This window comes from Schistocerca serialis, chromosome 6 (genome assembly GCF_023864345.2).
Source record: "Schistocerca serialis cubense isolate TAMUIC-IGC-003099 chromosome 6, iqSchSeri2.2, whole genome shotgun sequence".
Classification (NCBI taxonomy): Eukaryota; Metazoa; Arthropoda; class Insecta; order Orthoptera; family Acrididae; genus Schistocerca; species Schistocerca serialis.
Genome location: NC_064643.1, coordinates 360,954,167 through 360,971,698, shown reverse-complemented (window position 1 = coordinate 360,971,698; position 17,532 = coordinate 360,954,167). Strand labels below are relative to the sequence as shown.

General features: G+C 37.0%; 1 protein-coding gene across 1 annotated transcript in view; it reads left to right on the top strand.

Moving 5' to 3' along the window:
* Nucleotides 1-15,485, top strand: part of LOC126484871 (beta-1,3-galactosyltransferase 1-like) — a 72,457-nt gene extending 56,972 nt beyond the window's left edge. Inside the window, exon 5 of the mRNA XM_050108466.1 lies at nucleotides 15,098-15,485. Within this exon, the coding sequence (XP_049964423.1) occupies nucleotides 15,098-15,485 (388 nt within the window). The remainder of the gene's footprint in view (nucleotides 1-15,097) is intronic.
* The last annotated feature ends 2,047 nt before the right edge of the window (nucleotides 15,486-17,532 follow it).

Genomic DNA, 17,532 nt, shown 5'->3' with positions numbered 1-17,532 from the left:
AGCCACCTGTGTTGCAGGGAGGCTGCGGAGGTGCGGGCTGTCCAGAAGCACAGTGAGGAAAATGATGTCGAACGTCGGGCAGAATGTGTGAATGTTCACTCAAAACGGTGTGCGGATAAGGTGAATGTTGTGGCACAAAACACTGAGGCATAGCAGTAGGACAGAGCTGGAGGTCAGGCACATATAACAAGCTATTGTTCCTGTTGCAGGCCGAGGTATTGAAGCAGGAAGGCATGTGTTGATGCTGAAGCGAGGCAGGTGCAGGCATGGTCGGATGCTGAGGAGGTAGACCTGTGAACAAAGCAGTTCCGGTCACATGGCAGGAATCCACGTGGTACTGCACAGATTGTGGCGTGGCAAACCATTATCCTGGCAGTGGTAGGTTATCCAATGAAGTAGTTTCTTTCTCTGCTGTAGATTTGTGCTTGTTGTTGTTGTTGTTGTGGTCTTCAGTCCTGAGACTGGTTTGATGCATCTCCCCATGCTACTCTATCCTGTGCAAGCTTCTTCATCTCCCAGTACCTACTGCAACCTACATCCTTCTGAATCTGCTTAGTGTATTCATCTCTTGGTCTCCCTCTACGATTTTTACCCTCCACGCTGCCCTCCAATACTAAATTGGTGATCCCTTGATGCCTCAGAACATGTCCTACCAACCGATCCCTTCTTCTGGTCAAGTTGTGCCACAAACTTCTCTTCTCCCCAATCCTGTTCAATACTTCCTCATTAGTTATGTGATCTACCCATCTAATCTTCAGCATTCTTCTGTAGCACCACATTACGAAAGCTTCTATTCTCTTCTTGTCCAAACTATTTATCGTCCATGTTTCACTTCCATACATGGCTACACTCCATACGAATACTTTCAGAAATGACTTCCTGACACTTAAATCTATACTGGATGTTAACAAATTTCTCTTCTTCAGAAACGCTTTCCTTGCCATTGCCAGCCTACATTTTATATCCTCTCTACTTCGACCATCATCAGTAATTTTGCTCCCCAAATAGCAAAACTCCTTTACTACTTTAAGTGCCTCATTTCCTAATCTAATTCCCTCAGCATCACCCGACTTAATTAGACTACATTCCATTATCCTTGTTTTGCTTTTGTTGATGTTCATCTTATATCCTCCTTTCAAGACACTGTCCATTCCATTCAACTGCTCTTCCAAGTCCTTTGCTGTCTCTGACAGAATTACAATGTCATCGGCGAACCTCAAAGTTTTTATTTCTTCTCCATGAATTTTAATACCAACTCCGAATTTTTCTTTTGTTTCCTTTACTGCTAGCTCAATATACAGATTGACCAACATCGGGGAGAGGCTACAACCCTGTCTTACTCCCTTCCCAACCACTGCTTCCCTTTCATGTCCCTCGACTCTTATAACTGCCATCTGGTTTCTGTACAAATTGTAAATAGCCTTTCGCTCCCTGTATTTTACCCCTGCCACCTTTAGAATTTGAAAGAGAGTATTCCAGTCAACATTGTCAAAAGCTTTCTCTAAGTCTACAAATGCTAGAAACGTAGGTTTGCCTCTCCTTAATCTTTCTTCTAAGATAAGTCGTAAGGTCAGTATTGCCTCATGTGTTCCAGTGTTTCTACGGAATCCAAACTGATCTTCCCCCAGGTTGGCTTCTACTAGTTTTTCCATTCGTCTGTAAAGAATTCGTGTTAGTATTTTGCAGCTGTGACTTATTAAGCTGATAGTTCGGTAATTTTCACATCTGTCAACACCTGCTGTCTTTGGGATTGGAATTATTATATTCTTCTTGAAGTCTGAGGGTATTTCGCCTGTTTCATACATCTTGCTCACCAGATGGTAGAGTTTTGTCAGGACTGGCTCTCCCACGGCCGTCAGTAGTTCCAATGGAATATTGTCTACTCCGGGGGCCTTCTTTCGACTCAGGTCTTTCAGTGCTCTGTCAAACTCTTCACGCAGTATCATATCTCCCATTTCATCTTCATCTACATCTTTTTCCATTTCCATAATATTGTCCTCAAGTACATCGCCCTTGTATAGACCCTCTATATACTCCTTCCACCTTTCTGCTTTCCCTTCTTTGCTTAGAACTGGGTTTCCATCTGAGCTCTTGATATTCATACAAGTCGTTCTCTTATCTCCAAAGGTCTCTTTAATTTTCCTGTAGGCGGTATCTATCTTACCCCTAGTGAGATAGGCCTCTACATCCTTACATTTGTCCTCTAGCCATCCCTGCTTAGCCATTTTGCACTTCCTGTCGATCTCATTTTTGAGACGTTTGTATTCCTTTTTGCCTGTTTCACTTACTGCATTTTTATATTTTCTCCTTTCATCAATTAAATTCAATATTTCTTCTGTTACCCAAGGATTTCTACTAGCCCTCGTCTTTTTACCTACTTGATCCTCTGCTGCCTTCACTACTTCATCCCTCAAAGCTACCCATTCTTCTTCTAGTGTATTTATTTCCCCCATTCCTGCCAATTGCTCCCTTATGCTCTCCCTGAATCTCTGTACAACCTCTGGTTCTTTTAGTTTATCCAGGTCCCATCTCCTTAAATTCCCACCTTTTTGCAGTTTCTTCAGTTTTAATCTACAGGTCATAACCAATAGATTGTGGTCAGAGTCCACATCTGCCCCTGGAAATGTCTTACAATTTAAAACCTGGTTCCTAAATCTCTGTCTTACCATTATATAATCTATCTGATACCTTTTAGTATCTCCAGGGTTCTTCCATGTATACAACCTTCTTTCATGATTCTTAAACCAAGTGTTAGTTATGATTATGTTGCGCTCTGTGCAAAATTCGGACTATTAAATTTTCGTCTCCCTTCACAATCTGAATAATTTCTTTTATTTCATCATACATTTCTTCAATTTCTTCGTCATCTGCAGAGCTAGTTGGCATATAAACTTGTACTACTGTAGTAGGCGTGGGCTTCGTATCTATCTTGGCCACAATAATGCGTTCACTATGCTGTTTGTAGTAGCTTACCCGCATTCCTATTTTCCTATTCATTATTAAACCTACTCCTGCATTACCCCTATTTGATTTTGTGTTTATAACCCTGTATTCACCTGACCAGAAGTCTTGTTCCTCCTGCCACCGAACTTCACTAATTCCCACTATATCTAACTTCAACCTATCCATTTCCCTTTTTAAATTTTCTAACCTACCTGCCCGATTAAGGGATCTGACATTCCACGCTCCGATCCGTAGAACGCCTGTTTTCTTTCTCCTGATAACGACATCCTCTTGAGTAGTCCCCGCCCGGAGATCCGAATGGGGGACTATTTTACCTCCGGAATATTTTACCCAAGAGGACGCCATCATCATGTAATCATACAGTAAAGCTGCATGCCCTCGGGAAAAATTACGGCTGTAGTTTCCCCTTGCTTTCAGCCGTTCGCAGTACCAGCTCAGCAAGGCCGTTTTGGTTATTGTTACAAGGCCAGATCAGTCAATCATCCAGACTGTTGCCCTTGCAACTACTGAAAAGGCTGCTGCCCCTCTTCAGGAACCACACGTTTGTCTGGCCTCTCAACAGATACCCCTCCGTTGTGGTTGCACCTACGGTACGGCTATCTGTATCGCTGAGGCACGCAAGCCTCCCCACCAACGGCAAGGTCCATGGTTCATGGGGGGGATTTGTGCTTACCCTTCTTTATAATGCTACATTTGGTCACAGTGTTCACCTTAGGAGTCTTGACTGTGGTCCCATTGAACTTATCAGGTCTCCATAATTTAACAAAGTACATAGGTGGGCTTCAGTTCTTGTAATTATTGTACTATTTGAAATAACAACTCACACGACCTTTCTGTTAATAAAACAATACTGCACTTTTCTAAATGGTGCACATATGAAATACATTCTCCTCACTTATTCATAGCGACCCCAAAATGGTGATCTACAATCACTCGCATAAAAAATGGCGTGCTTATCACTCGTTCACTAGCTGAGTGCGAATCCTTCCTTCCTACTCTGATGCAAGAAAAACTCCTCTGTTATTTAACAACTGAAAATCAAAACTACGTAACGGTAGGCATAGGCTCTATGCTTGGCTACCGCTTCATCTTTTCTCTTTGCCTTTAAAGAAGACGAAAACATAAAAGAAATGCAAAAGGTTTATCACACCCTGTCTTCACACTTATCCACCCACAGACGTGCAACCCACATTTATCCATCACCATAGGTCCTTGCTCCTTCCATGTGCATTAATACAGAAAAGTTACCTTATCCTTAGCCGGAACCCAGTCCCATGTACTGTTCCTGTGGTTTTTCTTGGCTCATGGAATGTCCCCAAATGTCCTTACCATCCAATTACCCATGTCTGTCTGCCACTCTTCCTTCCACAATGACATCTGTCTGTTCAGACTGCACCAATCCTTAACCCTCGCCAACATAGTCTTGCAAAAGCATATCAATCAGGCTCCTTGTAACACTTTCTCTCCATCTATAAAGTTCTCCTGCTACACAATCCCAAATTCCTGAATGTGAGCTGCATTTACTTGAGTGTGTATTTGTGTTTGGTCTGTTTTCGGCAAAGCTCGCTTTCTGTAAGTCCGTTTGTTGTGCTTTCTGTGACTTAGCATCTCCACTCTATGGTGAGCAAAAACTGATCTATGCTCCACCTGAACAGACCAGGAAGGCCCACTGGTACTGACTGGCCACCATGTCATCCTCAGCCCAGAGGCGTCACTGGGTCTGGATATGGAGAGGCATGTGGTCAGCACATCGCTCTCCTGGCCGTATATCAGTTTATGAGACCTGAGTCACTGCCTCTCAGTCAAGTAACTCCTCAATTTGCCTCACCAGGGCTGGGTGCACCTTGCTTGCCAATAGCATTTGGCAGACAGGATGGTCACCCATTCAAGTACTACCCAGCCCACCAGCACTTAACTTCAGTGATCTTGGTGTTACCACTATGCCAAGGCCACTGGCTATATGGTGAGTAACAACAATCCTTTTCATAATACTGTTATATTCCATCTTGGATTTTCCATTGTATAATTCAGACGAATGTAGGTTGCAGTAGGTACTGGGAGATGAAGCAGCTTGCACAGGATAGAGTAGCATGGAGAGCTGCATCAAACCAGTCTCAGGACTGAAGACCACAACAACAACAATTCTAGTTTCTTTTATACCACTGTCCAATAGTCATGTCACCAGTGTACACAAATAGATCACTGTTATGCTTCATTAACCTCGAAAGTCCTAATTCCGCTAGGCTGGAACAATTCCCCACCCTTAGCACCTAGCATTGCCCTATGGTAATCTATTACAGAAGGATTACATTTCAACATTTCGCTTAATCCAGACCATAATGAGAGTCATCATGTCCAACAATCATTATTTCTGATCACAATAACACTCCACATTCTTGTTAATCACAGCACAGTTCTGTTCATATGTGCCTTAATTTAGGTTACAAAAATCACTCAAAAGTTCTCGAGTTTTGTGGTTTTCAGTGCTCATGTTTTTGTTTATCGTAGGTGCATAGTAGTGGTATAGTGTGATGGGATGGGCATAAGACTAAAATGTTATTTTATAAATTACATTATGCTTGGAAAATGGACTAGGATGAATTTTATTGTTTCGAATGAACCAAAAGAACTATTGTGATTTTGGGTTATAGAAAATGTTGCTGGTCAGAGTCTAGAAAAACGCATGGATAATATTCTCCTTACGCAGTATGAATCCTCCTTGTTTCATGTGTGAGTGACATACTGCAAATCAGGATATATTTCATGAAATTATTGATAAGCAAATTAATTAATCAGTCTCATTTTTCACAGAAAAAAATAATGTAGCAGAAGTATGTAGTAAAAGGTCAGAATCTAACAGTGATTACAAAATAATCTGTGATAGAAACCAGCTGGTGGCTCTGAACTTCAAGTTTAATTATTTCAGAAGTTAATTGGTTCTGGGTAGTTTAAAGCGCTTTACAGAAAAGTTGGAATGCTTAACTCTCTGTTCACATTGGTTATTATATCGAATTATGCTGATCAGCTCACAAAGTTTTACATATATTAAACTCTGATGCTAATTTTAATTATTAATTAACATACTCCATAGCCACACTAATAGTACAAAGGATTGAGGAGAATAAAAATATGAATCTGAATAATAAATTCAAGTGAAATTTGGTGTAAATAAAAACTTGAGAATTTTAAGTAAGTGTTACATGCAAGTAGGTAAATGCAGGGAAAATAAGATAAAAATTAGTAAAACAAAAAAAATTGCTTAATAATGGGCATAGAAAAATGTAACAAATGGGAAGAATCCACCTTGCTGTGGTTCGAGGAACATGATAGTGAACTCATGTTGATGGCCAGTTTCAGCATTATTGTTCACAGATTGTAGTGCTGTTGTCTCCTTTCCAAATTCTGGTGCTATTTCTAAAACCATATCTTCTGTTATTCTTTTATATTTTTGTTTATATTTATTAGACACTAAAGATCACTTTTTACATTGCTTAACAGAGAAAAGTTAAACCTGTTAACCTAAATAATAAAAGAAAGTTATAGGAATTCAAGGCTAATAGCTCTTCAACCAAACAAGGACTGCAGCAGCTACACCTGTAAGAGTTAATTTAAGATCAAGGCGGAATATACCCAAGGAGGATTTTTTCTATCCCCCTCTGAGAAAAGAAAAAACTTAGCATCACCAAACAAGTTAAAGATAGCATCATCAAACAAGTTAAAGACACACCATAAAACTTGCAAAGGACTCCATCAGCAAACTGTAGTAAATAAGGTAAAGTCTGAACCTTCTGACCAATGTGTAAAAAAATTAAACAAAAAATTTCTTGATCCAAAAGTATACATCCATAATGTGCAAGGGCTCAAAACCAAACTTAATGAATTAGAAATTTTGTTATCAAGTGCAAGTGAACTGTCAGATACACAGATATTATGTATTAATGAATATTTCATGAGGTCTTTTGAAATAGAAAGTGTTGTGATACCAAATTTTAAACTCGTAGGTCACTTCTCAAGAACATCTTACAAAGGTGGAGGTAGTTGCATATTTATAAAAGACAACATTACTGCTACACCTCTTGATATTTACAATTCGTATAGTATTGAAAAAGATATAGAACTGTCAGGTGTAGAGCTTACAGATCTAAATGTTTATATAATAGCACTTTACAGGTCACCCTCTGGTAACATAGGGACTTTCTACAAAATTCTAGCACCAGTAATAGAAAATCTAAGTAAAAGAAAATCATATAGTGTTCTAATATGTGGTGATTATAATATAGATTTTCTCTCAGAAAACTCTAGCCATCTAAGCATAAAAAATTTTATGAACAGCTACAACCTAGACCTAATAGTTAACACTCCAACCAGGATAACAAATCACAATACAACTTGTCTGGATCAAGTAGCAAGCACTATAAATTGTACTGTATCCTCCATCAAACTAGGATTTTCAGACGACAATGCATTAATTATGCAGGTCTGGTGGCAAAGTAACAGTCACGAACACAATAAAATCACTGTACAGAGGAGAAACTTCAATAAAACCCACATGCATACTTTCCTCTTTGATGTACAAAATGAAAACTGGCAAAATGTATATGAGGCTCAAACAGTAGACAGCAAATATGAAGCATTCTTGGATATTTTCTGTTATTATTTTAATTGCCACATTCCCTTACAAACAAAATGTATCAACAAAGATAGAAAACTCTCCAGCTGGATCACCCCAGGAATCATTAGATCATCACAAAGAAAAAGAGAACTTTTTTATATTAGCAAATCCAAACTACGCAGTAGTGAAGCATTTAAGTCATACTTTACTCTATATAAAAAGACATTAAGGAATGTAGTAAATGCAGCCAAAAAGCTACAGAATGATAACTACCTCAAATTGTCATCAAATAAGAGCAAAAGCATGTGGCAACTTATTAATATGAATACTAATAGAGGAAAACAACTGCAAAGTGATATTAGCTTAAAAATAAATGGAAAAATAGTCTCCAGTGGGAAAGAAACAGCAGAGGAATTCAATAACTACTTTACAGAAACAGTAGAAAACCTGGCTAACCATCTTAAAAATAGCTGTCCCTTACAACTAGAACCAAACTTATGCTCTGAGACTCTATTTTTAAGGCCTACATCTGAAACTGAAATAGAAAAGACACTTCATAGCAAAATTTTAAAAAAATCATCTGCTGGACAAGATCAAATTCCATGCTTCCTCTTTCATAATTGCAGTAACTTTATCAGTAAACCCCTAGCCCACATAATAAACTTCTCATTCCTGAATGGTGCATTTCCTGGTATGCTCAAAATTGCAAAAATTATACCTGTCCACAAAAAAGGAAGCAAAGAGGATCCCAGTAATTATCAACCCATTGCACTGCTTTCAACTTTTAGTAAAGTATTTGAATATATAATGGCCACCAGAATCATGTCCTTTCTAGACAAAGAAAATATCCTGTCACCTGCTCAGTTTGGCTTCCAAAGTAAGAAAGCTACAACTGATGCAATACAAGAATTTCTAGATCATGCACTGGAGCTTGTGGACAAAACCTCCCAGCCATAGGTATCTTCCTAGATCTAACGAAGGCCTTCGACATGGTTAATCATAGTATACTTTTGCAAAAGATGCCTATGACTGGTTTAAAAGCTATCTGGAAGATCGACAGCAGTATGTTGAATTAAATGAAACTAAGCTCTCAGGTACAGCTAGCACTTTACATTCCTCCATACATACCATAAAGCAAGGCGTTCCCCAAGGCTCCGTCCTGGGCCCCTTGCTGTTCTTATTTTACATAAATGACCTTCCTCACAGCCTACCGGACACAAAAACCCTTTTGTTTGCTGATGACACCTCTGTACTCATATCTGCACCCGAACAAATTCTCCAATCTAATATAGGTAGGACCACAGATCAAATAAGTCGATGGCTTCAAAGTAACAGGCTGCTTCTTAATGCAAAAAAGACAATTGGAATAACCTTCCACACTGCCCAAAACAGAAATCCATTACTAACAACTATATCACTGGAAAAAAATAATGTTAAACTTGAAAATGAAATAAAATTTTTGGGGGTCACTACTACTATACGCTCACATGGAAAAGGCACATTGACATTACCAGCACAAAACTTAGTAAAGTATGCTTCATGATTAGATCAATAAGGAACGTCACTAACACAAGTACCCTAATCACAATGTACCATGCACTCTTTTACTCTGTACTTAACTACGGAATCATCTTCTGGGGCCAAAATTCTGAATCAATTAAGATATTCAAACTGCAAAAGAAGATAGTCAGAACAATTATGTTCAAAAAACAGACACTTTTAAACCATTATTTAAGAAACTAAATATTTTGCCCCTCCCATGCCAATACATACTAGAATTATTATTCTTTACTAAAAAAAGTATCAACAAAATTAGCAAAAATATGGATTACCACGATTATGACACAAGATCAAAAACCTCTCTAAGAATACATCCCCACTCAACGAAACTGTACAGTGATGGTGTCAAGTGCATGGGAATAAAATTATATAACCATCTTCCAACTTTTATACAAGAAACCCAAGAAATAAATAAATTCAAACAGACAGTGAAATAATAAAAGACTGCTTTTATACCATCGAGGAATATTTGAAATCAAAATTGTCTTAGTGCATGATAATGTATCAAAGCTGAATGTTGTTAAGTCAATTTTGTCACATCATGTAACAATTCTCTGTAAAGCTGTAACTTTAAGTAACATAATTTGTAGGTAATGTAGAATAATCATTCTTCTGTGTTCTTGTTTACTGTTTTAGACTCCTGTAAACTGTATATTTGTATTGACTTATCCCATATAAGTTGTACAAGCCATTGTACTGATTTGATCTACGGGACAAATAATAAATAAATAAATAAGTAAATAAATAAATGGCTGAAAGTCATTCCATGTCATCACTTCAGTGATTGTGCTGCCAGCCCATCAGCACTATACTATAGTCAGAAAACAGCCACTCACTGCATGTCTGAACATGAAAGCCAAACCAGTTTCAGTGACATGAAAGCAAATGGTTGTTTTATTTATGTGGGCTGCAGACATTTGATGCTAAAATAAGCTTACCGGATGAGAAGTTGAATTTCCAGTAAAGACATCAGAACCCTTCAGAAGTTGCCTGCATTACAGGTACACATCCTTTGATCATATTCTTTGACCTATGACCCTAAGAGCTGTCAGTGTAGTCTTAAAGTTAACACATTGTGTCTAATATTTGCTTTGACTGTGCCTGAAGACTTCTCTCCACAACTTCAAGTAGCTAAATAAAGCTAAATTCTTTTTTCAGCAGAAATTTTTGATGCATTTGGATACAAAAACCACCAGAAATTATTGTATTTGAGTGTGATTGTGAGAGGTTAGAAACACAGAAAAGAAGTAATGTACTGCTACATTTTGCATGCAAGGAAATAAAATGTTTAAATCATATTAAAGAATTATGTATCAAACCAACTTTATATTATAGTTTATTAGTAGATTTCACTTTCTGAGATAATAAAAGTGGAAATGCAGGAAAAAGTTTGAAGATTGTGATTGATTTAAAAGTAAACGAATAAAGCTAGTTTGGAATGATTTAAAAGTATAGTAATATAGCTATTTGAACTTTCAGTGACTCATAAATAATGGTCATTTCCATGCAGGAAAAAAATTATAATTTTCTGCTTCTTCACTTTTTTCTTTTTTTAAGTATTATTATTGCTACCAGATATGTAATCTTCATTTATATTGAAAGAAGTAAAACTGTCCACATCCTGAAAGCTGACTTAAACAATCCAGTGCTTTAACTAGGCATGGTCCTGTTGCCTTGGGTACTTACTTGGTTGCTTTTGACATCAAGCTGACTTACCTACTTTAATGTGCACTCCATGCCACAGTGCAACTATGCAGTTTCCACATTAACAAATCATTGTCACTAAAATAGAAAGAGTAGTTATAACAGTTTACAGTTTAGCCAACTGTACGGAACTGCCAATTAGTTCATTTAAACATCATCACTTCTGTATAATGAAGATGAAATATACTTATCTTCAGTTGAACAATACTGTGAAAACGAAAGTTGCTACCCACCATAGAGTGAAGATGCTGAGTCGCAGATAGGCACAACAAAGTTTGAGTTTGTTTGTGTGTGTATGTGTGTGTTTGCCATCTAATTCTGATGAAGGCCTTACTGGCCAAAAGCTAATTTGTGACAGTCTTTTTGGCGTGCCTATCTGTGACTCATCATCTCTGCTATATGATGAGTAGCAACTTTTCCTCTCACAGTATTATTACATTCCATCCTGTATTTTCCATTGTTTGATTATCTTCAGTTAAATCCACACAATTAATAACTTCCTGGTCAGTTAAATATTTCTTCCTTTCTTTCACTTCATATAAAATTATTATTTCCACATGAATGATCATTTCTAAACCAAGTAGTCAGTTGCCAACCGAAGCTTGGTACAGATATGAATACAGGTTATGGAAGCTGAAATCCAACAACCAAACCTGTATTTGCAGAATCAGTGTTGGAGTTTATACATAAACAACTGGAAAATCAGTTAACAGAAAACTGGATCTGTATGTCTGTATAAATATAGTAAATAGTACATTTAATAGGAATTTACTGTTAATTTCTAAGTGACTGTGAGAACTGACAAGAAACTTCTCTCTGTAAGTGACTGGTTCTATCATATTTGGGTTGCGTAAATTATTCTTTACTTTTAGTATTTTGTTGATTCCAAAATCATCTTGGTGAACCAGGTCCTATAGCTTTTGATATCCTTCTTCTAAAGTTGCTTTACCTGATCCAGTGGATCTTTTGCTCTTTTGTCTCCTTTGTCAATTATTGTGCTTACCATTCATTTTTTAGTTTTAAAAAAATTTCACTTTTCTTTTGCCCAGTCACTGACTCTCTCTTGTCATTTCCTTGTTCTTCCTCTTTTCTGACTCTAGCAATTTTCTGTTTGTAAGCATAATTATTCCTGGTGTTGATTCACTCACCTTCCTGCTTCTGCTCTTTACCTTCTTCCTTCCGCTCCTCACCTCTCCTCATGTTTTTTATAATATTGCTCCAGCCTTTATACCATTTCAGACTACTCCTATTTCTTTTGATGTTCCTGTTGCCTCAAAGTCTCCATAGCAGCCCTAAACTCCTAATAGCGAGTGAGATTATCTCACTGGACTCCCCTTTGGGAGGGCAACAGTTCAAATTTCTGTCCAGCCATCCAGATTCAGTTTTTCCATGATTTCCCTACATTGTAAAAGAAAATGTCAGTATGATTCCTTTGACTAGGGCATGGCCCCTTTCCTCCCCATCCTTTTGTAATACAAGTTTGTGCTCCATCTCTAATGGCCTCACTTCCTTCTCTCCTCGTTCCTGCATAGATTCCCTTCAGACTCCTTTTTATTGTCAAATGTGTGTTGGTATGTGCAGTCGAAGGCATTATTTCCCCATTTATCTTCTACGAATTCATATTCCTGGGACTTTTAATCTCTCTTACCTATTTTTACCACTGTCTGTATGCTTGACTGTTATAGCTTCTGCTACCACTTGCTATCTTCAATGTCCAAATATAGAAGACTAGATTCTGTGTTGTGGTATCTATATTGCTAAAGAGGCAACCCAGTTCATGGAATGCGGATTCTAGTTGCTGTTTGCCAGTGGCAACCATATTTTGGGTTTTGATACCTCATTAAATTGTTGACTGAATTTAAAAATTTAAAATTCTGTAATAATCTACTTATTAACAAGTAAAATCTTATGTCAAAGGTGTGGTACAGTAAGAAAAGTATTACAATTGAAACTGTGTATATGTCTTGAGGCAGTGTAACTCATCACATGTAAATACTCAGTCTAAATTTAATCCATTATTTGGGAATGAGAGCATTTAGATACTTGCAACAAACTTTACACATAATTTCAAACCTTTACAACACTTTTTCTTGTTGACACCCCCCACAAAATGATGTAAGAAAAAAAATTTATTGCTTACTAACTTTAGCTGTTCATGCAGTAAAACTGTTGCATTAGGCAGGGAGTTTTGATATATTTTTCTTTATTACTAACTCTATTTACAGGGCGTTTTCAAGATAGTATCCTTATATACCTCTCAATTTGCCTGCAAAATTATACCATTGTCTGACACATAGTGCATGAGATACGATGTAATAAACATTGAAATGCATGAAAAACTAGTTTTTCTTAAATTATGGAGCCAATTCCACAAACTATACTCAACCACTGTATGGTAATGAGAACACTAGCAACTTCCAACAGACTTTAAACACAATTTCATACTTTTCATAAACTTTTTCTGGCTTAAATACTTAATGCAAAATGTATAAAATGTTAACACATTTGTAAAGCAAACAAAAGTCTGAAGCTGGTAAACACAAGGGAGTTTGATTGATTAAGGAATCTAAAGTTGACTAAGCCAAAGGTTGTGGCTTTTCAATTGTCAACACTACTATAATTTTACCATGTTCAGGGTAAAGGTTTGACATGGAATGACATGAAGCTGATCAAATGAGGACAGTGGGATTACTCAGTTGTTTCCTTTACTTTTTTATTTTGTCCTTTTTGCTGTTCAGGTAATTTCACTTGCTTTGTTGACTTAGAACCCTTCAACAACATTAACAACATTCTATCAGTGGATGTGCCAAAACCGTCTTTTATTTCATGATCAGACATTAACTCTAGAGATGTACAGAAGCCATCCCAGCTAAACAATACGAACTTCTTGAGTCGTAAAGAGCAATAAGTTTCTAGAATTTTCTGTGAATACACATTTTTCATATTTTTTAAAATATGATAAACTATTTTACCCCCTGGAAATCAATCAGGTAGTATAATTATAAAATGTTCAGTCATTTTATATATATAAATTGTGTGAGGATAGAGAAAGAGTTGAGCACATAAATTAGTATGCACATAAATTTGTATTCATCAGAAAATGTCAGTGCAGGAAACACACACACTATCTGTGGCTTGCGATGATCACAGCAAAACATTTGTTAAATTCATCACTTGTGCCATCAATCACAGAATGAATAACGAAGTCAGATAGGAGAAGGAAACCGGCTATTTTCTGTCCAAAGGAACCAGTTCAGAGTTTGCTTTATGTGATTTAGGGAACAAAGAAAAAACTTCCACCACCGTTTTACTGTATTTACTTCAGCACTAGTCATAGTTTGAGACATCATAAATGACTTTTTACAGCAAAGTACATGTTATACTTCCATTAGACATATTTAATATTAATTTTAGTTTTTGTTGATTGGTTTTTGTACAAAACATCTGTCTGGGGCCTACTCATTGTAATATATTCTGTCCAGCTGGATTTCTTAAACTGTGTGATTCATTATTTAAGATCACACTCAAGTAATATATAACTGACAGTTCTTATATGCACACTGTCATTAAATAACGTTCATTAGTAATCTTTCAACATTTATTTCTTCAGATTGTTCACATGAGTACAAAACACAAATGCCAAGTATGATTTCTTTTGTTCCCATTCTTTTTAGCCCAGTTTCATTGGTTTCACTGATCATTCTGATTTTGCTGAAAATATTATCAAGGTATGAGTAACTGTATTATGCATTTCCAGTTTCAGTATCAAATGAGATGGTTCATTGGTTAGACACTGTAGTTTTCTCCAGAAGGACAGCAGCTCAATTCCAAGTTTGACCATACATATATAGATTTTCCCTCATTCTTTTAAAACAGTTAAGACAAACGCCGAGGTGGTTCCTTTCAACAGAATGTGACCATTTTCCTTTCTCATCCACCCAAATCTGAGTTTGTCTAATTACCTGTTCATCATTAAGCTCTAATCTTCTATTCTTCCTTTTTAGATACAGTAACATTCAACTTTCCTTTTTACTCTGATAGCCACCAGAACACTCTCTTTAAACTTGAAAACATTCTACAGTTTCAGTATGTCAAGGAAACCTCTCCTTATTTGTTGAATAAACATGGATAACTTATGACAAGCAGTTTATAACAGTACAGAATAATTTCACTGCTCCTTAATTCTAGGGGTAATTAGAGTAAATGTATAGTATGTATTCATACCAAAAAAAATTTACATACCTTCTTTCTGCATAGGTATGCTCCAAGTTATATGTATCCTAGAAGAGTCTACCCAAATTACCTATCTGGTGCAGGATATGTAATGTCAAATGATGTTGTGAAACAATTGTACAAAGCAGCTCTACAGACTAAGCTCTTCCATCTGGAGGATGTATACGTGACAGGACTGTGTTCCAAAGCAGCTGGTATTCGTCCACGTGATCATCCTGCTTTCACATATAGACGTCGTAAAATTATTCCTTGTTTGTTGCGTGATCATTCAGTTGTCACCAGCCACCACATGGAAAGTGCTCACCTTCTGGAGATTTGGCCTCGCATTCAGGACCCAAATCTTGATTGCTCAAATTTCAATGCATCACAGTATGCGAAGTACAAGAACCAGAAGTGCAACGTTCAACTTTGAAAAATATGCTCACATTGGGTTTGTTATTATCTTAAATTTTGCATCTGTAATTGAATATTCTGTATAGACTGTGGAGGGGCTGCTCAGATGACTCTGTCGCCCCTGCAGATGTACCTGTAATGGAAACTTAGAAATTTCATGTAATATGCCATACTTCTTCTTCTGATAAATATTTATATTGTATTCCAACATATAACAACAACAGTTAATAACAGGAAACATTGCTTGATCATTCAGTCTGACATCAAACAAAAGACTTTGATGTTATATGAATGAATGAAAGATTTGACAGTTTTCTGCACTTTTTTTCTGTGATGTCATCAGCATAGTTACAGTGCACAACACAACTCATCACTCTAAGCTGAGACACCAGATCATGCAACAAAATCAAAGCCCTTCAGATACCATAACTCTTGATAATAATGTGAATGCTGTCTGATCTTGTAGATGTGTGACATCCTTACATATCATGTCATATGCAAAAACAAATTACAAAAACTTCCAGACAGTTTTCTGTTCTTAATTACTTAAATAACAAATAGTCAACATTCATTCACTACGTATAGGTAGGGTAACACGTCACTCCATTGCAATGATAAGTTACATCGCATTTCCTCCACTTAGATGAATGATGTGATAACATATGTAAAAAAAGTGAATTATTATGCACTAATACCAATATTTTTAAACTCATCACTCTTGGATTACTAAATTCACTTTATATCTTTCATCTTTTATAGATTATTGCACTGTTTGTTTATTCCAAAATGGAATCAAGGAAACATCAGTTCTTTTTACAATATTAATGTTAGATAACCTGATCCTGAAACTAACTGAGTATTTCTACACATCAGGCAATGCTACAAAAACTAGCTGATTTGTATGGACAAGAGAAAGATATTCACAATGAAACTAATGATTTTGGAAAGAGGGGGATAGAATGGTGCCCCTAGTAGAGAAGTAAGAAAAGAAAATAAGACTTGTAATGCTAGAACCAAAGAAAGAAAGAAGACAGCCGTCAAAGACGGGTACCTCTCCAACCACCATCAAAGAACCCCTCCGTAGGGGGGAGGGAGGGGTTTGTAATGAACATACTTGCAGCCTGTAACCTCACATTAATTTAATGTATCATCAGAACGCATTATCAAATTGCTTTTTTCTCTTTATTATATCATTTCCTTTATTTGCATCATAGTACATGCAAATGAATATGACAGAACAGTATTGTATGAATTTGTAATATCAGTCTTTACTTTTATGTATCTTTGTAAGCTTTGGCCCAGTAGGAAATGTTGTTGTTGTTGTTGTTGTGGTCTTCAGTCCTGAGACTGGTTTGATGCAGCTCTCCATGCTACTCTATCCTGTGCAAGCTTTTTCATCTCCCAGTACCTACTGCAACCTACATCCTTCTGAATCTGCTTAGTGTATTCATCTCTTGGTCTCCCTCTACGATTTTTACCCTCCACGCTGCCCTCCAATACTAAATTGGTGATCCCTTGATGCCTCAGAACATGTCCTACCAACCGATCCCTTCTTCTGGTCAAGTTGTGCCACAAACTTCTCTTCTCCCCGATCCTATTCAATACTTCCTCATTAGTTATGTGATCTACCCATCTAATCTTCAGCATTCTTCTGTAGCACCACATTTCGAAAGCTTCTAGTCTCTTCTTGTCCAAACTATTTATCGTCCATGTTTCACTTCCATACATGGCTACACTCCATACGAATACTTTCAGAAATGACTTCCTGACACTTAAATCTATACTGGATGTTAACAAATTTCTCTTCTTCAGAAACGCTTTCCTTGCCATTGCCAGCCTACATTTTATATCCTCTCTACTTCGACCATCATCAGTTATTTTGCTCCCCAAATAGCAAAACTCCTTTACTACTTTAAGTGCCTCATTTCCTAATCTAATTCCCTCAGCATCACCCGACTTAATTAGACTACATTCCATTATCCTTGTTTTGCTTTTGTTGATGTTCATCTTATATCCTCCTTTCAAGACACTGTCCATTCCATTCAACTGCTCTTCCAAGTCCTTTG